The sequence below is a fragment of the Prinia subflava genome, chromosome 3 (assembly GCF_021018805.1).
Source record: "Prinia subflava isolate CZ2003 ecotype Zambia chromosome 3, Cam_Psub_1.2, whole genome shotgun sequence".
In the NCBI taxonomy this organism is placed as follows: Eukaryota; Metazoa; Chordata; class Aves; order Passeriformes; family Cisticolidae; genus Prinia; species Prinia subflava.
This window is the reverse complement of record NC_086249.1, coordinates 72,615,165-72,638,363: the sequence shown is the minus strand read 5'-3', so window position 1 is coordinate 72,638,363 and position 23,199 is coordinate 72,615,165. Positions and strand designations below refer to the sequence as shown.

Genomic DNA, 23,199 nt, shown 5'->3' with positions numbered 1-23,199 from the left:
AGGAACAACTGTTTTGAAGTAAAGCTACTGAACATGTGCAAGTTGTTCAGACCTGCCTGGGACTAACCTAACCTTGCCAACATTCCTGTTCCCTTCAGGAAAATTCATCACCTGTATGAAGATCAGCACAGGTGGGCCTGCTTTTGGCATTCTGGGAAAAAAAGAAAAAAAACCAAAACCAACAAAAACAAACAAAACTAAACAACCCACAGTGGATTTATGGGACTGCTCATTTCATGGTATAGTTCTTGTTGTAACTGGCTGAAAAAGTCACCTCTTTGGCCTAAATGTCCTTAATTGTTCTGAGACTGAGCAGTTGGCCTTGACACGGAGAATGATGATACCCAAATTGAACTTTAGAGCTTCTATCAGTAGCTAGAAGCCAGACCTTTATAAACCGTTCTGCTGTTAAAAATCTGGGCAGGGGAAAGGGAGGGAGTTGACGTACTTGAACATCAAGCTTCTTGAGCATCCAGTATCTCCTACTTCTGCCAGTCCATCTTATGTTGTTGCATCTGGTTTTTGTAGCTAGCATAAAAGCACAAATTCAGTTGTGTCTTCTGGGTGACTCAACAGAAATGCAGCTGGGGGCAGCCTGTGCCCCACATCAGACTGAATCACCCAGCAGCACCACCACCAGTGCTCAGATTGGCCACTCGTGGTAGCAGGGTCCTGAGCTATTTGCTGCCCTAGACAAAGCAGCTCTGACAAACCCCCTGCAGCTTACCCCCCAGCACAAGAGAAGATGCACACCAGCCACCCTGCTGGTGCTGGGCACTGGGGTGATGGCTGCAATCCATTTCAAAGGACAAGACTGTAGGCACATCTGTTTGCTAGAGAGATGTATGAGAATAGCCATGATGCTGTGACAAAACTGGATTTAAATGACATCAGTAATTTCAAAAGTATGTCCATGTACAGATAGATGCATGGGGTTTTTTTTCATTTTCCAAAGCTTTGTACCATCACAATCAGCACTATCTGACATCTCTTGCCATGTAGGATATGCATGGATATTGGTATTAAAAACAAACAAAAAAACACAAACAAAAACAAACAAACCCCCACCAAAGTAGATTAAGAGAAACAATCATGATGGGCAATGTTAATTGTAAAAATAAGCATTCACTGGGGAGCAGAGCATGCTTCAGTTCAGTAGTCCAACATGACATTTTAAATTTATAGAAGCTGGGGTTTTTTCTGTCATCCCTCTGTAGCCAATTCCAAGTTGCTGCAAAGTGGATTCCTAACCTCTATCTGCTTTAATTTGGTGGCCCGAGTAAGGAGTTAAGGCTGACAGGATTACTCTTATCAGCTATTATTGCTGAGCCAAGAAACCAGCAGTGCTTTCAAGAAAGTGCTGCTTTGAGGACAGAGTATGTCTGAGTGATTCTTTCAAGCATGCTTCAGAGAAGGACGGTCTCCTCTTACAAACTACCTGAGCTCCCACAGCACCACGCCCTGCTTTGAAGGCGAGGATGTCAAACAGGTTGGCTTTCCCCTCTGGGAAGGAGGTGGATCCAGAGAGTTCGGGCACCCTCCTGATTGGGTGCTGCCACTGCTTCCCCAGCTCTCCGTGGTTCCTTCCTGGGTGATAAATAAGTTTCTTGGGGCACAGGTAGCACCTCATGTGCTGCTCACAGCTTGGCTCGAGCTTGAGCTTGCTTGCTTTTGTTACTTGCCCTGTACGCAGAAAGGTTTCTCTGTCTCTTGCAGAGCTTGGGTGTGGTGGTGAGAAGCCTCTTTAGACAGTTGATTCCAAGTGCCTCCCTCAAACCTTGGCACTGCAGTTGCAACATCTGCTCTGCCATAATTGCTTGGAAAAAAACAACTGCTGCAATCAAGGCACTGCATAGAAGAGCATGGAGAAATTCAGAAGTATTTTTCTCTTGTGCCTTGGCTTCCTTCTAGTCCATGTAAGAGGTAAGTGACCCTTACCTTGCCTTATTTCAAAGACTAGATTATTAAAAATGAAAAAAAAACCAACTAACCCCCAAACCAAAAAAACTAAGCTCCCAACCCCTAAAAGGTGTGCTTTGTTTATTTGAAAATGCTTGCTTGCATTTTTTTTTGTAGCTACAGTTTTGTGAGAAGCATTCAAAAGTTTTTTATATGTACTTCACCAGTTTCTAAAGAGATACCTGTCTGCTGGATAACAGCTATACTAGTTGAAGTTTGTTTATTAATTTCTTATTATTTATTATTAATTTCTTCTTATTTATTGATTTCTTCTTATTTTCTCACTCATGATGCTTTTCTAAAATGATTCACAAGCATAGGCTTGAGTATAAACTTTTTAAAATGGAAGCTGGAAAATGAGAGCTTCCAGGGGAACTTACAATTTCCAAAGAGATCCTTAGTCAAATAATGACTTCATGTGTTAAAGCTTTTCTTGGTTATTGATATTTTGAAACCTATGAATTTTATTGTAAAAACAAATTACAATTCAGTTTAAAGGTGTTCATGCTTTTATACTGGTGCATGTGCTTTAATAGTTATAAAATAATAGTTTATTAACTATAATAAATGCATTCCACACAAACATACTTTTTTCATGGAGGACTAATTAAGAATTGAATACATTTTGTGTATATTTTTGATGAATAAATAACAATAGAGAAATTATAGCCTTTTCATACTGAGTCGTTTTACTGTATTCAAACATAATTTCTTTCAGCACAATATTCTTCCGAACTTTTCTTGAGGTCAAAGCAAATAGAATTACCTTTGTGGGTATCTGCCATGTGGTGTACTTGTAACCTTTTCTTTTTTGTGTATTAGCAATACTGCAGAAACTTTTAGTACAGTGTTGGCTGCAGAAAAAAATCCATCGGTAATCACTAATTCCAAAACAGCAGCTGCTGCTGATCCTCCCTGATCATCACTCCTGATGTTAACAAAGTCCCTAGGAGATCTCGTAGTGATGAGCAGTGAAAAACACCTTAACTTAGTTCAGTGGTTTCATTTTAACAAATGAAGAATGTTTTGGAGGTCTTCAGCAATTAGTAGGGCATTGAAAGAGCAGAGCAGCAGGACTGTGCTGGCCTGCATGCTGTGCTGTGAGCAGTGATAATTCATGCAGTCTCTCACCTCTTGGCATGCAGACTTTCTTGTTCTGTAACTGTCATATGCTGAATAGCTCTGTTCAGACAACCTGAGCATGAGCAAGCCAATTTGCATATACTCTATATTTTAATTACAAGGGTAGTCACTCTAATCATTCTTCATTTATACATGTGTTAATTTAGAGCCAGTTCAGACTCTGCTTTGGGGGAGAAGTCATTGCTGAAAGTTGCTGTGCGCTTTGGCCAGGCTTGTGACTCTGGAAACTATTTAATCCACTTTGACAAGCAAACCTAATTATTTTTAAGTCTGTGTCAACAGCCACTGAATTTTATCATTAAAGTATTCACCATGTTTCAGGGAATATTTACAAGAACCTCTTCTCAGTCCCAATCAAGACATGAGAAAGGCTTGACAGTGCTGGTGAAAAGATGGTCCAAGTTCTTATGAGAGGAATGTCTATGGCATGACTCACTTTTTTATAGGCAGCTTAATTCTTTTCTAAATTGTAGTTCTCTGTGAAAGCATCTATAAACTACTGGACCACCACAGCCAGACCAGATGACATAATTCCTCTTACCATACAGTATTTCCTGTATGTGTCCAAGTATCTTGAGTTAGTTGACTAGACTTCCTTGATGGACACATCTCGACAGAAGCATAATAGAACCAAGAATTATATTGCACAAGGAAAGTGAAATCTGACACAGTTCAGAAACTTATGTGCTGACTGCAATATTCCATTTTTAGCTGCACTCTATCTTTTGAAATTTCCAGACTTAGGTAGGTTACATGAAAACTCCTATGTATTTGAGCTTCAACAACTAATTGTCTGTGAGCCTTTTAGCCCAATCCAAATGAAATAAACTCCACAGAAACTTCTTCCACTGAATTTCATGGTGACATTCCTCATCAGTTCCTGCATCTTGGCTGATCTCTGGTAATTCAGGTTTGGCTGTATACTGCCCATTTAAGGAGTGCTCAGACACAACTCAGGTTGCTCCCTGGTAACTGAGATCATGCATCTGTGTGAAACACAGGTCCCACCTGGGCTCAAACCTGTGTGCACACAGCAGTGGGGAAGATGTGCAACCTGGGTGTTCTCCCTGTATGGACCTGGAAGGCAGCTGAGACTCTCACTCAGACCTGACTGCCCAGAATGCTCCTCAGGTTCCCAATGTAGATAGAATCTGTATATCCACGGTCTTTAATGCTGACTGATAGGTCAGATGTGTAGCCAGTAACAAAGACTGGTATGTCTGAGATGGTTTACATTTACTCCATCAGGTATTGAATGCTACACAGGTAAAGGGAGAAGCATTTATTGCTAGTCAGTAGACCATGCACCTCTCTTCAGATAAGGCTTACAAAGTTTTTGACCCAAAATCAGTTACAGTCTCAATTAATCAGCTGTGCACTTTATGAGGAGCAAATTGTAGATGGTTTGGATTTGAGGCCCTATGTGACTTATGAATAATGTAGTTTTCATTGGAGTTGAAAGAGCAGGAGAGATGACACAGTCCTGTTTTTCTTATAGTGCTCCATGTCTCTGCAGTCCTCACAGTTGTTCTGTGTGAGGCCCCTGTGGACGTGCTGAAGCACTTACAGATTCAGCAGGCAACAAATTCTCTTCTGCTGGCTGCCAAAACTATTTCACTCCCAAGACCTGAACTGTGATTATCCACAGGCACATCAGTGCTATCAGCTAAGGGTGTGACTGCAGCTTGAAAAATCCACATACCTGAACTGGCTGAAACACTAACAAGGGCAGAACATTGCAACATCAGAGCTTGGAAAACAGCTGGTGTAGTTACTCAGCTTTTCAGGTTCACTTTTCAAACACTGCTGCCGTGTTCCAAGCCTGCTCGAGTGTGTTTTGTTAACTTATTTGCACCATCAATTGTCAAACCCTTTCCATCCCACTGAAGGTAATAAATAACAAATAAATGTCAGAGTTCTTTCAAGATTAGAAATCAATAAAAAAAGACATTTCTGTGGCATCTTGCCTCATATTAGGAGGAGAGAGTTTCAGTTTATTTTGATTAGAGTCTTTCTTCCTTTCCACAGGCTGAAATCTATGAATGTTATGGGAAAATACTAAAAATACTTAAATCTGACCTGTAGTACAATATCTTCTAAAGGCAAACACACCATCCCAGCTGGAAGAATGGGCTTGGATGGGTTATGAAAATATAAGTCCCACTTCTACTGAATAAGCTTTGCCTGTTATCAATAGATTTTTAATTAATGAAGAATTTAAGTAAAAGTTAAATCTCAGCAATATATTTTCAAAGAGCATCAATGCTACAGAAAAAAAATGAATGCAAAGCCAGAGCAGGCACTCAGATAAGCAGGCAAATTGAAGTCCTTCCGTACATCCCTGGTGTAGTTACACCAGTGGTAAAGGAACCAGGGGCTATCCATATTGAAGGTCAAGAGCTATTTTGCATGTATTTTACCAGTGTGCCTGGTGTGAAAGTGGGAAGAGGAATGTTAAAATACACTTTGTGAGCAACAGAAACAGCAAAGTCTGGCATCTCCCTGACCATCTATATTATATTCTGTTCCCTGTGTTGTCTCCAAACTACTCACTGGGTAATGTGGGGATTAGCAAGATGGTACCATCTTCTTCTGCAGTCACTCTGATGCAAAATCCAGAAAATTATCTTTGTTGCATTTTATGTATTCTGATTTATCAGATCATAAAGAACATCAGTTACCTTTGAACAGCAAGGCAAATATCATAGAAGTAAAAGATTTTCTTTTGTGTTTGGTGAGACTATGCTGCAGAGAGCTAAATCAGTACTGCCACTCCTACTTTATTAATACATCTCAGTTGCTGCTAATTATTTAAATGTGTTCTTGTACTTAGCAAGAGTCCTTTTCATTTCCCTTGCATTTAAACTAAAACCAGAAGTGGTCTAGCAAAAAATATGAAGCCAATAATCAGGTCTACATGTTGTGGTCTACATACTGGACCTTGGATCTTAATTATAGATTTTAAAGCATACTCATTTTCCATCCCAGCATCAAAGGGTTGTAATGGCAATCGTTGTTTATGAAACTAAAGGTCCTTGAAGGAAAAACAAGCTACAGTAACATCATCAGGAAATATGGATCATGAGGCTGTTACTTGAAATAGTTCCTGCTCATTGAGATTTTGTCCACAGTGTCTACTCTGGGGTGTAAACCTTTATGTTCTCCCAGAAATTAGTAATTTCATTTAAACAAACATAATTGCATCTTGAATAAAGTTGGACCAGAACATGAGTATGTTCCAAGTCCCATGCATGAGAAAATACATCCTCTTTTCTCATTATGGAGCAAATAGGTTTCTTGATTGTTTTACAATCAGAAATGGTCTGTGCAAAGAATAACTTACAATTTCAGCTAAAAAAAACCCCAAAAACAAAACCAAAAAAAAACCCCCAAAAACAACCCCCATGAAATGCATCTCATAAGTGATTTTGGTAACATATTGGTCCCCTTTAGAAAATTTTTGTTCTCATTTTTAAATCACAGATTCTTTCTCATTCTCTGCCAGCTTCATGTTTTAAGCTCATTGTATTCACAAAACAATTCCTATTTAATTACATCGAAGAAATCATAATTGTTTAAGTCTTTAAATGCTGTAAAAATCAATTTATTCTACTTTCCTGTCTTGTTACGAATTAGAAGTTAGTTCCTTCTAATTTACTTGTCATACAGGTAATCTCATCCCAAACATCTGACTACCAGCAATGCACCCAAAACTAATCAATTTAATCGCCTTCATGACAAAATTATTTCTCTAACATGCACATATATGCATTTTAGGTGTGTGTCCAGAAACATGTACGAACACATACAAACAAATTTTCTCACCGATTTTAGCTTCCTTTTTAATACTAGGCTATGCATATTAAAAGCCTGAGAATTTCATTTGTCACATAACCTGACCCTCACTTGGAAATACTCATTGCTGCCTTATTTAAATCTGCGTCATTTTAAGGGCCACAAGCTGTGTTCATATGGAGACTGAAAATGGCAGAGTGAGGTTGTGGTAGCCTTTTGTCAGAAAACTTGACTGCTGTTGTTATGACAAGCTGGTAACACTCACTTGCAGAATCCACCCTTGTTCCTCATAAATTCAACTCAAAAGCTGTAGGACCCTTGTGATCAAACAGATAAAAGGTTAAAGTGTGGTGAATCTATTCAACATTTAAATAATAAACCATAGATGAAAGATGCTACTGTCTATATTTTAGTGACTGGATATTTGGGTCACATTTTCAGAAAACTAATATTCAAAATTTGTGAACACTAAATGCAGATGTGCCTGAGGACATGACTTTGCAAGCATTTTCTCAAATTCTCTGGTATGAGTCATTGAGGACCACCCACAAAAAACATTATTACAGTCACTTTATTTCTATGTCAAAACAGAGATACTCCCAGAAGAAAGGTTAGAAGTAATGCCAAGAAATAGCATACTAGCTGAAAAGCAGTAATAACAGAGATAACTCTGAGATAATACCACCTGCACAGCTAAATCTCTTCACAACTTTATTCAGATGAAAACAAACAAACAACAAAGCCAACAGCAACAAATACAAAAACCCCAACCAATTAAAAAAACCCAGGGGAACAAAGCTCTTTCTGCCCCACTAAAATTTCTTTCATTATCATTTTCATCAGTATATTTTAAACTCTTTCTATTATGGAAGCGGATAAAAAAATATTATGTGGAAAATTACTTTATTTCAGTCTGTTTGTTCTCTGGAGATCACTAATTTATTTCTCTTGTCGTTTATCTTCAGAGTTCTCTGAAGTGACTGCAGCTCCTATTGAGCTAAATATTTTCTGAGGCTCTAAAGTAGTTTTGTTTTCAGACAAACCATGATGTGGATAAAGTCTGAGCTGTTCCACTATTTAACCGTTACCCTCCTTAAATTGGATTCTTAAAAATGTCTAGGTGCAGTTTCAGGAATGGTAATGAGCATTTAAAATTCTGCTCTGCAGAATCTTACTCCTTGAGGTCATTTGATGTTATTATCAAAGGAAGTTGGCATCGAAGTCCAAGCAGTCTTTTGGTTTATTGCAGTATAATTTACCATGCTGCACAGATGTCCTGATACAAACTGCCCATCTGTCAAAGTTTATGTTTACGTAGTCAAAGGGATTTCATTGTGGATTCCTGTCTTACTCCCAGGCAGTCATTCTGTGTTGGTGTCCTTTTCTTTTCATTACTTGGTCTATCACACAAGAAACATTTTTTTAAAAAAATCAATCTGAATAGTTCCTGCAGGAGATTTTCAGTCTTCTTTTTTCTCTTCTTAAAATTTCTATAGCTTTCTTCTGTTTCTCCCCTGAAGTCTCAAAACACCTTTTGCCTTTTCACACCTTTTCCTTAACAGAACAGACATACAATAGGAGAGGGAAACCTTGATGTTGTCCAGAAGAAGGGCAGGTGTCAATAACTGTTTCAGTCTGTTGTTTTGCTTTAGTTCTCATGCAATTGAAAGCATCTGCATTATCTTGCTTGAATTTCATAATCTGATTAGATTCCACCTTCTATTTTTATTTTTCCCTAACTTCAAAGAAATATTGTACCTGAAGGTTTTCCACAGTCCTTCTTCACAAGACGATTTTGTCACATTCTCTTTGCAGCATTAGGATCTCTGTAGTTGCTTTCCATATTGTTAGTTCTTGCATGTCATGACCTGTAACAAAGGAGCTGGTTTGGCCAACAGCTCTCCAGTATAACAAAATTATTTCTCATGACTCTTATTCTGATTATGGTTACAATATTATTCCTGATGACTCACTCCAGCAAGAAATGCTTTTAGCCATCGATTACGGTGGCCTCCTGAGGGAATAAGGTTCAGGTCAGACAGCCTCCTCCAGTACTCAGGATGCTGATCAAAAATGAAGATTTTACCAGAGGACAAAATCAAAGGACTGTCAAGCTTAAGTTGCTTGTACTGCAAGCACTGAAGAAAAATATAACTTGACCAGACAAGTCACAGCAGTGCCAGGGTGTCCGCCTGTGCATAGTGTGTCTGCAGCAAGGTCAGAGGGCTCCACAGCTGGGGTGACAGCCCATGGGCAGAGGCTCAGGGACAGGAAGGGCTGGTGGTGCACTCAGGGCTCAAGCAGAAAATATCTTCTGATGAAGCCCCTTGTTTATTTTATATATTTATGTATTTAATGGATTCATATTAAAAAAATGTAACCTCTCAGAGTCTTAGATTACAGCTTTAATAGTGGCTTTAAATTGAAAGAGAGTAATTTTAAATTGGATATTAGGAAGATTTGGTTTTTTTACTGTGAGTGTGGTGAGGCATTGGAACAGGTTATAAAGAGAAGTTGTGGATATCCCATCCCTGGAAATGTTCAGGGCTGAATGGGTCACTGAACAATCTGGTCTAGTGGAAGGTGTCCCTGTCCATGGTGGTGAGAGTGGGAAATAGATGGTCTTTAAGGTCCTTTCCAACACAAACCATTCTGTGTTTCTATGACTGTATGAATATTATCCACCTCAAGACCCAATCCAAAAGTTACTGAACTTGCCAATGTTGGCTGAGGGGTTGGGGCAGAGGAGGGAGAGGTGGCCAAATGAGGCAGCAAGCCAAGAAACAAATAATAAAGAGATAACGTGCCACTCTGCTAATGTTACTGGGAAAGTCTTATGCTGTTACCTATTTTTACTTACCAAACATATTCCTCTTAATATTTTACTGGCACAGTTTTGCTTTAGAAGCCATTTGTAGTTTGCATTCCAGCCTTGTTTTATCTCTTCCATCAGACCCCATCCATAATTAAGTTCACAGACTTACATTAAAATCCTCATGGGAATCAAAACATTTCTACTTTATGTTCCTGTGCTGACTGTTGTTTGAGGATCACACAGTGCTTCACCACTGGTAATTAATCTTTCTGGAAGCTCTTTGACACAGGCAAGAGCTAGTATTCAGGAACAGTGATTAATGAGAAGAATGCCATGAATATGTACAGGACCTGTCAAGATGAAGGAGCTGAGCTGAACCCTGAGCACTGCTGTGCTGACAAACCTCTCTTTTGTACAGCCTCTCTCTGTTCCCCAGCTTCTTCACTTGAACAGTGACACCTCTCATGCTGTGAAGTGTTCAAGACTTGCCAAGAAAAACTCCTCAAGGTATTAAGCCTTTTGGAAATGATAATAAACATAAGCAGATCAAGTGCAGCTTGAGGCTTAGTCGATAGCACAGTAATGCATTTCTGTTTAGGGAAGTCATAGCGTGTCATGAGTTTTTGTGGGTTTGTGTGGGCTGATGTTCTATTTGGAATGCAAACACAAGGAAGATGCATCACCGCAGATGACAACCAGTGGATAAGTATTCTGCAAACGTGTGTTTGAGAAGCCTGTATATTGCAAGGAAAGAGGCAGACTGTAGAGTTGAAAGTAAAATTCACATGAATATCTCTGTGTGTTCAGTTCAAAGTCATCATTTCAGTTTATACATTTAAAATATTTTCCAGTTTTCTTCACCTGCTAACTTCTAAAGTACAGATGCTAATTATTCTGCTGTGACATTCAAAGACATTGTTGTCACCTAACAGAGAACAGGAAGGGTTTTTATTTTTTTTTTCCTTTTAAGATTTTTAATTTACAGGCAAAACTAAATTAAGTAAACACATCTTAATATCTTTCATTTATGGCCATGTTACAGTAAGAATTAAAAAAACAAAGTTGGTTTTTGTTGCAAGTGATCACAAGGCAAGCTTGACAGTAAAGCTGCTTGCTAAGCTGAGCCAGTAAAATAATAATAAAGATATCAAAAATTCTCACCTAATGATTTTGGTTCACAAGTGCTATGTTGAATGCTACTTTCAGCTGTCTCCCGGCAATAATACTGAGGCCTCTAACTGATGACCTGTGTTCTTCAGAGGGGTGTTTGCACAGCAGGTGAATATGATAACACAGGGGAGCAGCTTTTCTTTGGCCAACCTGAACAAATAACTTCCTTGAATTAAATGAGCCCATCTCTCACAGTCATTCAGGACTGCACTGCACAGGGATGACAGCTGACAGCTTGTTCTGTGCCTGCTGCTGCTTGGATGGCTCTCTCTTTTGCCTCTCACTGATGTTCTGGCTCTGTAGAGAGCCCCCAGTTCTGGAGGTCTTGGAAACCTACCTGCTGACTTAGTGTCTTCTGTCACATTCCTTCTAGGTCAAGGTGATTTTGATTTAGCTGACGCCCTTGATCACCCTGGTATGTACATTTTCTATCCTTATTTTATTATTGCTTTTACATCTCATAATAAATCTTAAGACTTTTTCCTTGAGGAATGGAATATGAAGTGGCTTATGTTAAAGATACACAGAACTGGAGAATGCTAGATTTCAATGTTTCTATCACAAAACGAAAATCTTCTTTAAAACAAACAAAGGAAAAAATAGCTTTGAAAACATATTCCTTGATTTTTGGCTTTTGCTGTGATACATAAAGATTTGTTGGAAGCAGCTCTCTACACTTGCAGATACCTGCTTTTGTTAAGTTGAAGCTTTTAATGTTTATTGGCCTGTCATTGTGTTCAACAGATGACATAATTACCAGGAAGCCTACAGTGATCAGAAGACCAACAAGACCTGTGTTCAGTGAGTAATAAATAATGAGTCATAAAACTGATTTTGTATATGTAAGTAACTTTCACATGAGGTTCTTTATCATATTTGCTGCTGTGCTATAGCTGGAATAATGTATGAATAACAGCTGTGTTCTTAAAGTAAAATAAGTGCTCTTTTGACAATTAGCAATTGCATATCTTTACTGCTTCCAGTAAGGCATTTAAGCAGGGCTGGCCAGTAATAGTATTTTATTTCCTGAAGACCTTCTTCACACTTTTCTAGATTGTTCTGAACTCCCTGGGGAGTGTAGCAATGGGTAGCTGTTGCTAAAAAATGCCTAACTGTTCCTCTACTTTCTTTTCCCTATTATCTTTACTTTTTGTATATTTATTCCTTATAATAATGAATAACAGATAATAGAGTTGGAAAAGAATCAGAACGAAGTTGGGGCTATTCTTTCTTTTCACCATATATTTGATTGATACTATCTAGTGTTGATTGCTACAACCACCTGTGTCAGAAAGGAGAAAAGGCTCTGAACAAGTGGACAGCTGTAGTCCTGGGAATGCCAAACAATGAATTCCAATGAACACTCGTTAATGTTGAAAAAATCCAAATTCCAAACAAGCACAAAATTGCATTTGTGATGGAACAATTTATGACAGCAAAGAATTTTTTTTCACCTAAACTGCACTGGAATAACTTTCTGTCTATCAAACAAAATGCTTGGAAAATGCTGGATAAAAAAACCACAACAACTTTATGTCTTTTTCTGGACAAACTTTGCAATAAGATGTTTGGTGCATGAAAGTAGTTACATTTTCCACACAATTCTCTGGTTCCCTCTTTGAACAAACAGGGGCAATATTTTGTTAAAGTGGTAGCTACTACATACATTAATGGCTGCAGTCTTCCTTCTTGCTTCATCTGGCAAACAAAATTTGTGTCTGGCCTGGCTTAGAAGTGTCTGTCTATTTTAAAATATTGCACTAAATGTGGATTTGTTCCCATCCTACTCTAAACATTTCAAGTTATTTGAATTGTGCCCTAGAATACTTTATCCTTGATCATGTTTAAAGTTAGCTTAGGATGCCAATATCTGAACTGAAGCTGCCTCAGTCTGGTGAAAGGGATTTTTATTTTTAGGAACTCCTAAATCTGTTACAGATATGAACATCAGATGAATATCTACCCTAACCAAATCCACTTCACTAATTTTTGGGCAGGAAGAACTCCATGTTTTCCAACTATTTCAGGGTCTCCTTCAGCACTACAGAGGACTGCAGGGAGCTTAAAAAAGCAATAAAAACTTATTTAAAAACCCAAGTCCACAGTATTACAAATCGATTGTTGGATTTGGTACAAAAGTATGTTCTAGCATTTGCTTAATGCTTCATCCTAATTTCTGAGTTTCCTTTATATCTCCTTCAGAAGTGAGGCTCACTGAGATTTTTGTTTTTGTTAACTACTAAGTGAGGCTAATTACAGGCAGTGTCCTCTGGGCATCTCATGCACGTCTGCCTGTTGAAGCTCTCCTGTAGGCACCTCCCTACTGTAGCAAAATTCATCACACAGTTGAATGGAAGGTAATGTTTATTTACAAAATCTTAAAGTTGATGTTCACCCACTCACATTGCTCCTGCATTCTGTTTAATTCAGCCGTATCCTCACGCCCACATGCTCATGAGCACCAAGATGTGTGTGCTTAGGTGGTCTGGTGAGCATCGTGTGCAACATGAGACAAAACTTGCCAGCTACTGAGCTCTTATCCTGTCTCTCTGCTTCTTCTTGATCAGAAACGACAAGTAGAACCCACAGATCTTTTATATCCTTTAGGAGTAATCAGGTATTATAGAGAGGTCCTTTGCCTCATAATATTTCTCACTCCAGTGTCTCTAGACCCTTGGTCAGGTTTCAGGTTGCTGCCCAATATTTTTTTTGTTTGTAGTACACAGGCTATGTGCTCAGGCTTTTTTTCTGGGTGGATAGTCAGAAAATTTGCAACATGCTGCAACCTTTGGTGTTAGAATGCCTTTCTGCTTTTCATCTGCTGACAAGTCACCTGTGCTGTCATCAGAGCACAGGCCTGCTGGTTTTGACAGAAACAACACATTCTTCAGTTTTACTGCTGGGAACAGTGAGCTTTATTTTCTGTTCTTTTAACACTTTGCTGTTTTTTCTGGTCCCTAAAGACACATTCCGTTTTTATTTCATTCATATCAACCTTAGCATTTCTGCAACAAATCTCTACTTGAACCCTCTAGAGCAGAACTTGTCTTTTGCCTGAATTCTTCATCTCAATAATAAATTGAATCTGGTTTTCAATTTATTGCATCTTACAGTTGACAGGTAAAGGCATTTTTGAAATGCAGCGCTCTGCTGGGCAGACACAGGAAGGATCTACACCTGACAAGAACAAACCAAGTCATGTATTAGGAATTTGCCTATTTTCCTGCCAGGTTTCCTGGTGACATCAAAGCATTTTGAGTTGTTACACAAATGAGACTAGATACTGTGCAAACACAGCTTCCCATTTCTCCTAGGTATAAAGAACAGAAGAAAACAGATTGCTGCATGGTGATTTTCCTGGGTTTCAGAAATTCTGACATGTCTATAATGAAAAAAAAAATTGTTTAATTGAGAGTCTATCTAATTGTCTGTGGCAACAAGCACTGTTACCAAAATTTAGATAGGTTTTGCTATCCCTTTTCTTCTGATTTACTGTATCAGTCCACACATAGAAGCATCAAGAAAGAGATTCTTGGAGTTATAACATCCATCTAATGTATTTCTTTCAGAGCTCACCATCATTCCATATGCACCTTAAAGCACCACCCACATACTCACATCCACACCTGTGTGTTAGAAAGAGAGCTCCTCTTTATGCATCTGCAGCTCATGGATAAACAGTTTATTGCATGGAAGGATTCCATCCCAGGTGCAGCGAGACACCTCATGGTGCTGGGCAATGGTCACAGCCTGTTGAAATTTACTGGGTAACTTTCACATACAGATATTTCATTCTATCTAAAAATCTTTAGAGCTTGGGCAAGTAAAAACAGACTGTCTCCCAACCTCAGTCAGGCTCAAACGATTGCCTGAACCAGGGGTTCACCATGACCCTTACCTAGATTAGTTGATTCAATCTCTTCCCAAGTAGGTTTATTGCTCCCAGTATTTGTTCTTGACATGGGTATTCCACTTTCGCAGTTCAATAAATTACACTTAAGACATGCATGTACCAATTTTAACCACAGGCATAAATGTTAATAATTGAGATATTTAAAAAATGGGTAACTATTTAAAAAATGAGTAAATTATAACATAGCTATTTTTATTTTTTGTACTTGCAGGTATATTAAAGAGGTGTTATCTTGATACAAGTGTAAAATTTACTATGACATCATTTTAAAACAGGAAAAAATCTTTTGTATTTTGAGTAGAAAATACTATGCTATTTGTCAATTAATGTGTGGGAAAATGTTAGAGTTTATTAGAGTTTTCAGGAAAAGTGTGACAAGTTATTTGAATTTGTGGCACTGCCTTCAAAAAATTGCTTGTCAAACATGCAGTTGTACACATTCAAATGAAAATAACATTTCATTTCCCTCAAGAACTGTGTGTAACTCACTTTTCTACATCTTCCTCCTATTCATTTTTAGACAATGATCTACATTTAGGAGATGCTCTTGGTGGGGGTGAGTACTCCCTTGTTTCCTTGAATACAAGGGATTTTTTTTTCTTTCACAGTCTTTTCCTGAACTCTACCTAATTTGTAAAAAGAGATTTCAGCACTGCAGGAGGTGCTATGGTCATGAGAGCAATTACAACTCATGTACATGCAGCCCTTCTGCCTGAGGCTGTCATGCAGAGTGGGGACATCACCTTGTCACCAGCTACCTTTGAGAGCTTCCAGCTGCCCTACCCTGCATGAACTGAAGTTAGCAGGGCTTGCTGTGCCATGGCAGAGCACCCCAGGCACAGCTGGGGAGAGCAAACGTGGCCCATTCAGATGTGATGGCTCCAGGTGGAGTCCTCTGACAGACGGTGATGGCTGCAGTTTCTTCACTTACCAAAAATGAGCCTGTCTAAGATTAGAAATCAGAGGTAACATTGGATGGAGAGGTTTGAGCTTTTTGTGGCTCTGCTGGTGGCAAATTGGAAATTCAGGAAGGAATGTTTCAGAGATGAGCACTGGTGAATACAGCTTCAGCTTGAAGAGGTCAAGCTGTTGTAACATGGTGTTAACTTGCAGATGTTCCCATAACACCCAGACCTGACCTAGGAAGTGTTCACAGTACTGTGCTGAGCTGTGCAGGCATACAAAATCATTGAGGCTGGGAATTTGTACACCAAATTTTATTTAGTGTGTTTAGAGATATATCAAGTATATGAAGTACTCTAGAAAGGTTCTTGAATACTGTAGTTAACCAAAATGCAATTAGTATTGAATCAAAGCCTTAAATCCCACTTTAATCACAGCCACAAAAAAGAAAAATTACCTCTCAGCCAACTGCATAGAACCTCTGAAACAGCTGACCTCTGAACCAGTGGTCTGGTTTATTTATGTTTCAGTCTTAGAGAATGACATCTTTTATATTGTTGTGCTGTTTGTTTGTTTGTTTGTTTTTTTCCCCCCATTTCCAAGTTCTCTTGTGGCACTTCATGCCTTTGTTTGATTGACATATTAGTCCACATTTTTCTGAAAATGTGAACTGAACCTAAAATCTGAACCTGATTTTGTTACTAATACCCATGTTTATATTTTCATTTATTCCTCCCTATAATAGTTCTTCCACTCCTGCAAGCTTTTGTTGAATTTATTTATTTATTTTACTGTTATGAGAGGATAGGTTAAATATATTGACTAAAGTGTTAATTAATAGCTTAAGTATCTTAACTAAATCAAATCTTTTCCAAGCATGGAAAATTGTATATCCACTGGTTTTTATTTCTTTGTTCCATTTTCAGTTCTTGAGGTTCTTAATTGACCTTCATAAATGGTATACATTTATGTTAAAGTTACGTATCTTGTTATCAGTATTTTTGAAGGCATTATTTTTTCTCCAGCTATGCCATACAATGTCTTCTCATGCTTAGAGAAGAATAAATGCAGCATCATGCAGACATGAAATATGGATTGGTGGTTTTCTGCTTTTGTGCCACAGTGAATCTTAGTTCATTACACAGAGAGCTGGAACAGAGCAAGTCCTTTCTCTGCTGAATATAATGAATTGGGCAAAGTATGACTGAGCAAAGTTTTACAACTCTACCTAAAATCCATTGGCTGTAGACTGAACTCACCTGAAGTTAAGCATATTCAAGTGCTAAATAATTTTCTACATCAGAACCTAAATAATGCTCAGAAAAAGAAGCATTGTATTTAGCAGCTAAGCAAGAAGAAAACATAGCAAAAGGGCATCTGGCATGTTTGGAAGGTGAAAGATTTAAGGAGGGGGGGTGGAAATTGCTATTTATTTCTGTGACCTAATTTTGATCTGTTCAGAGCTAGATTCACTGTCTGGCTATGAGAACAGTAAAATATGTGGTTGAACGGGTTGAGAAAAGGATGGCAAGAGAAGACCAACTCTATACACACAGAGCAGTAACCCTAGATATTAAATTTGGTGGGCTTTGACCTGAGTGAGCTCTTCAGCATTGCATATGCAGTTTGGAAACTGCTGTTAGTCATCAGATCTCCTGCTCTATCCAATGCATCTCTTTCTAATCTTTTGGCAAAAAATTAAGGCTAAATGCTAGCACAAAGACCTAAACAACAGCAGAGCTGGAGTCTGAGTTCATTTTGCACAGTTCAAGAGCAGAAAATTCATTATGCATTAGATAAATTCAGCATCTGTTAGATGACACTAATCTGCAGGCCTTATTAACACCTGCTGATGGCAATGAGATAACCTGTTGCCTCCTGCCCAGACAAGAACACCAGCTTCTCTGTTGGCTCTGAATAACTGCACGACCTACACCCACAGTGACACCTTGTGCCTCCCAGCTGTCAGCTTTAAACAATGTTAGCACTTGTCAGATATACATTAAATATTTTTCCTCAAGGTTTTTTGTGAATTCTTCCCTTTTGAAAATATTCCCTGTTCACTTCCAAGTCAGTTTTTGTAGCTAGATACTTGTTGATATAGTGCTTAAATTCTTCTTAACTACTGACAAAGTCCTTTTATTAATTCATGGGAGGACAAATTAGAAATAAGTAAGAAACGTTTTTATTTACAGCTCCTGGTTTTGCCTGTTCAATCATCTAACAATGTTAATTATCAATAGGTGACATCTCAAGAAAACCTTTATACCCACCTCTTCCACCACGCCCAGGAAGTTATGGTAATTCTGGTAAGACTACTTGCGCTTAAGAAAATGTAATACTATGAGCTGTCCAGACCAGACATTTTGAATACTTTAATCTCTTATTTCTCTAGTAATAGCTTTTATCATCCTTTCCCTTAGTCTTCCTTTTGTAGTCACTGTTTCTGACTCAGAGTTGAGAAAGCTTTTTATGTAAATCACAGAATCAGAGAATGACTAGGTTGGAAGAGACCTTCAAGTTCATCAAGTCCAACCCATGCCCTAACACCTCAACTAAACCATGGCACAGAGTGCCACCTCCAATCTTTTTTAAAACACATCCAGGGATGATGACTCCACCAGGCAGACCATTCCAGTACTTTATCACCCTTTCTGTAAAACACTTTTTTCTAATATCCAACCTATGTTTCCCTTGGCACAGTTTAAGGCCGTGTCCTCTCATTCTGTCAGTTGCTGCCTGGAGAAAGAGACCAACCCCACCCGGCTACAGCCACATTTCATGAGGTTGTATAGGGTAATAAGGTCACCTCTGAGTCTCCTTTTCTCCAGGCTAAACACCCCAGCTCCCTCAGTTGTTCCTCACAGGATTTGTGTTCCCAGCCCCTCTCCAGTCTCGTTGCCTCCTCTGGATGTGCTCAAGGGTCTCAACATCCTTCCTGAGCTGAGGGACCAGAGCTGGACACAGCACTTGCGGTGTGGCCTCACCAATTCCCAGCACAGGGGAAGAATGGCCTGCCTGCTCCTGCTGGACACATCATTCCTGATCCAGGCCAGGATGTCCTTGGCCTTCTTGCCCACCAGGGCACACTGCTGGCTCATGTTCAGTCGGTTACTGACAGAACTCCCAGGTCCCTTTCCTCCTGGGCACTGTCCAGCCATTGCAGGGAGCTATTGTGGCCAAAATGCAGGACTTGGCACTTGGACTTACTAAATTTCATCCTATTGGACTCTGCCCATCCATCCAACTGTTCCAGGCCTCTCTGCAGAGCACTCCCGCCTTCCAAAAGATCGACACATGCTCCCAGCTTAGTGTCATCTGCAAATTTACCAATGACAGACTCAATGCCCTCATCCATTTCACCAATAAAAATATTGAACAGCACTGGCCCCAGCACAGACCCCTGAGGGACACCACTGGTCACTGGCCCCCAGCTGGATGCAGCAATGTTCGCTTCCACTCTCTGGGCCCAGCCATGCAGCCAGTTCCTAACCCAGGAAAGAGGGCTCCTGTCCAAGCTGCTGGCTGCCAGCTTTTCCAGGAGTGTGCTGTGGGAGACAGTGTCAAAGGCCTTGCTGGGGTCCAAACAGAAATATTAGTGTTGATATCATAAAGTTTTTCTGTTTGTTCAAAATGTGGGATACTGCATCTTAAATGGCATGAGTCTAACATTTAATCTTGTTTGCATTTTAATTTTGGGCATGTATACACTGAACTGTGCAAAGGTTCAAATTTGACATCTAGCCACAGGCACGGACAAACCTGTGCTCAAATCAATTTGAGATATGCATTTGAGATGGCCCTGGGGCATACAGCAGATGGAGCTGGGCAGCCTGTATGGCTTTTGAGTTTGGTTGCAGACACTTGCTTAATTAAAGTAAATGTGCCATATTTATTCTGGCTTTCACCCTGTACCCATACTTACTTTGGGTATGGCTGTAGGGGTGAGTGTGTTCAGGTCCTTCTGGAGCCTTTCCTGGAAAGGACCCACTGACTCTCTGCTTCAGCGATCACTAGGGCTCAAGATATCCAAATTATATAAGGATTTGTGTTACTGAGGCCCCAAGCCCACATCTCCCACAAGTTCCCAGAACAGACACAGAATACACAGACACCAGCAACGTCAGTAATTCAGCTTTCAGGTGAATTTTGGTAGGTGACTGTTCAAGATAAGACATGTCGAGGCTGGGATTTCAAAGGTCCCTCACCTCTCCCTAGAACACTAAAGGAGTGGATAAAGGAGCTGAAGGGGTTACCATTGTAGATAATTTTGCAGCTGGAATCTTTATCTTGCAGGAGGTTTTGATGATTCAGATCTCCTTGATGGAAAGCCTTTACCACCAGGTAACATTTGCCTATTTCTGTTCCAATGTTTTCCTAACACCTATAAATTTGAGCTAGTTGGTTTTGCTTTAGTGGTAATCTGTCTCTGAAAGTATAGGACAAGATTCTGTTATTTTTATTTAGGTTAGTTATACTTCATGAAAAACCACGGGTTTGAGCCTGAAGCTAGAACTTGAAACGTATTCCAAACCATTTTTTAGCATTCTAGCATATGCCAGAAGCCTGCAGGTTTTATCCCTTTGAATTCAGCAAGGAAAGTCCAAAAGCAAGGGGCACGCAGAAGAAGATGGACCAAGACTAAGATGCTGATGTAAATACTGATAAATTATCTGATTGTCTGGCAGTAGAGAAGAGATAGAGTGCAATGGCCTCCCTGTGAAATCAGCTTGATGGAGCCTGTTACATATGGTCCTTCTATTAGAAGGTAACATTCTTCCCCAAGTTGGAAATGTCAAGAGGATGAACAGTTATTCCTCTGGCCACCACAGCCATCAGTGGGGAGTGTAAGGGGAGCTCCTCTCTTGCAGTCTTGTTGGGCCACCCCCTTTTGCCCTCTGTACATCACACTTTGCTGAGTAAAGACAGTTCTCAAAACAGGATGACAAACATTTCTTTGATGAAACTTCCCCTTCTATTCCAGGAGGAGAGGAGCATCATTTCAATCATGGAGGGAACACAGGGAACACAGGTATAGTAAATAATTTACATTATTCTACAGTTGATTACTGATCTTTATGAAATACTAAAACAATGATAGCTTTATAAAAGTAGTACATATAATAAATTACACTTTAAGAGATCATTTTCATATCAGCTGAAATACAATTTCTATTTACACTTTAAGAGATCATTTTCATATCAGCTGAAATACAATTTCTATTTATCTGCTTAATTCAATGGTTTCACCAAACTGTTTTCATAATTTGGTAAAGGCACACTTTAGTTGACAATATGCTTAAGACACACCATTTAAGTGCCTCTGAAAAAAACCCCTTCTTTTTCTTTTTCCACAGATTCGGGTTTAATAGCTGGAGTTACATCCCCTGTAATTTCTGCATTTGTAATACTGGTTGTTGGATCAATAGCAGCCTACACTGCCTACAAGAATAATAAACTTTGTTTCAAACCACGTGGTAAGGCCCAAACTGTTTTCCACTGATTTAGTGCTGAAGTAGATGGGAATTTGACAAGCCATTGTCTCTGCCACCACAGAGGGGTGTGACAGTTGTGGCTCTGCGTGTGGAAACCAGCCTGGGTAGCCCAGATCAGGCGCAGAAAAGCTGACAAGGAACACCTGCAGTGGAAATACTGAATGTTTAATTTTCATTTTCAGGTGGGGCTACAGTGTAAACCACTGAGAGAAGAGCTGCTGTCTGATCACAGGCTCCTTTGGTTGGTGACATTCTACACTGCCATTCTGACAGAAGAAAATCTTTCTCTAATGAATGTTCTCTTGAGACATTGCAATCCTGCTCTCTCTAACCTGATGTCACTTTTGCATCTTGAGCTTTATGTCATCAAAGATATGCTGTGATATCCAGGGGTTGCATTGCACTCTCTGACCTGAATTCATAAGGATTGGATACAGATTTTGACTCGGAAGTTTTCTTAAGTACAAAGAAATCAAGTTTGATATAAGCTAAAAATGAAAAGATTTGGGTTTGTGAGGATTCGAGTCACCAAATAAAATTTTTTTCAGTTTTCAAAATCAGCCAAAAAACTTAATTCTTCTGATAGAATTGGGATAGAAAATTTGCCATTTCCTTTCACACTTGCTGGGTTTCTCCAGTATATTTCTGTAACGTTTACTATGTTTAAAGAAAATCTAAACATAGTAAGTGGGATATGACAGCCCCAGGGAGTTAGACTCCAGAAGGATTAAAAATTTGAATGCCTTTAATTTGTATTTATGTTTGAATACTAGCAAAGTGAAAGGAACTATAGCTAGAAGATTCATTCTTAATTTTATAATATATTGAAAAGATTATGCATATTGACAAACCACTGTTTAAAATACATTAGAGAGGAACACATGCTAATTCTATTTATTTATTTATTTAATTGATTAATTACTGAAATGGTATTTAGCTCTTCTCAGGAACTAGAATTTCACTTAAGTTTCTTTTCTCTTCTTGAAAACTTAGGCCCTGCTCTAGGAACCTTTGAAGACATTAATCTAGCAAGATGGTTTTTTTAAGTATTATTCGTAACTTTTGGAAAGGGAAAATGGGTACAAAGCTTTTTCTGATTCATTTAGAGTGAGTTTATGATGCTTCAATCTAAAAATCTAAGTCACAGTGACTTTTAAACTTCATACTATGTGGAGGTGTGGTTGACATAGTTTTTCTAGCTAGACTGTTTTATGTCTTTCCCTCATTCCTGATCAACCTTGCTGTTCTGATAATGTCCTCATATAAAACTGACACTTCTCCTGTCTCTCTGCCTTCATTTAGCTAACTGGATCAGCAAGTAAATGAAATACAGATGAAAGCTGGCAAAACTAGCAGTTGACTGACAACATTCTGCAATAGAGCTATCTGAGCTTACTTTTTAAAGCATAAGGAAATTGGTGTGGTTTTAGCTTCATTTTATATGCAAAACATGGTTTTTGTTACTGCAATTCCATTTATATGGAGGTGAATATGATTTTGTGTTCATTACACCATTGAAAGGAAGACATATACTAAAAAAGTACTTTTCATAAAATAAAATACTATTTATCTAAATTGTATATCATATGGATATATATTAATTGCTTGCTTGATTACCACTTTTTTTTTTTATCCTGAAAGAAATGATCATGTACATCAGTTTAAACATAGAAACATCATGACAATATACAAACAAATGAACACCTTTGTGGCTATCACTTTCAGCTTATGAATGAGAAAATATTTTTAATAAGGTTTTCAAGGACATTTAATATTTATTTTAAAATATTAATTTTCCATACTAATAGTTAAAAAAATATTGATATATGTTTTGTCAGACAGACATAAAAATTTGATTAATGAAATGACAAGTGTTTTGTTGTTGCAACTTCAGTTGTTTGTTCAACCATGAAAATACATATTTTGCTTCTTTCTCTTCAAAATTTTCAATAAACACCTACCATGTTTTATCTAAGATGACCCAAGTTTTGTTTGTTTTGTTTGCT

General features: G+C 38.7%; 1 protein-coding gene across 3 annotated transcripts; it reads left to right on the top strand.

The window, feature by feature from the left end:
• Positions 1–1,282: 1,282 nt before the first annotated feature.
• XG (Xg glycoprotein (Xg blood group)) lies at positions 1,283–23,178 on the top strand. 3 transcript variants are annotated; one of them, XM_063392433.1, is made up of 10 exons: positions 1,283–1,489; positions 1,717–1,923; positions 11,256–11,297; positions 11,627–11,683; positions 15,316–15,351; positions 17,942–18,007; positions 19,995–20,042; positions 20,683–20,730; positions 21,056–21,175; positions 21,376–23,178. In XM_063392433.1, exons 2-10 carry the CDS (start codon positions 1,863–1,865, stop codon positions 21,390–21,392), a joined length of 495 nt encoding a protein of 164 aa, XP_063248503.1. In that variant the 5' UTR covers positions 1,283–1,489; positions 1,717–1,862; the 3' UTR covers positions 21,393–23,178. The 3 variants fall into 3 exon arrangements, with proteins under 3 accessions (XP_063248503.1, XP_063248504.1, XP_063248505.1); XM_063392434.1 differs by lacking the exon at positions 1,283–1,489 and adding an exon at positions 1,518–1,618; XM_063392435.1 differs by lacking the exon at positions 1,283–1,489 and having other exon boundaries at positions 1,573–1,923; positions 21,376–21,434; positions 22,496–23,178.
• The last annotated feature ends 21 nt before the right edge of the window (positions 23,179–23,199 follow it).

What these genes read in the sequence shown, in the direction of transcription:
- XG (XM_063392433.1), top strand. Translation starts at nt 1,863, where the DNA reads ATGGAGAAATTCAGAAGTATTTTTCTCTTGTGCCTTGGCTTCCTTCTA. An exon ending in AGGAGATGCTCTTGGTGGGG is followed by an intron (nt 15,352 to 17,941) that starts GTGAGTACTCCC and finishes AATTATCAATAG; the next exon opens with GTGACATCTCAAGAAAACCT. An exon ending in AGGGAACACAGGGAACACAG is followed by an intron (nt 20,731 to 21,055) that starts GTATAGTAAATA and finishes CTTTTTCCACAG; the next exon opens with ATTCGGGTTTAATAGCTGGA.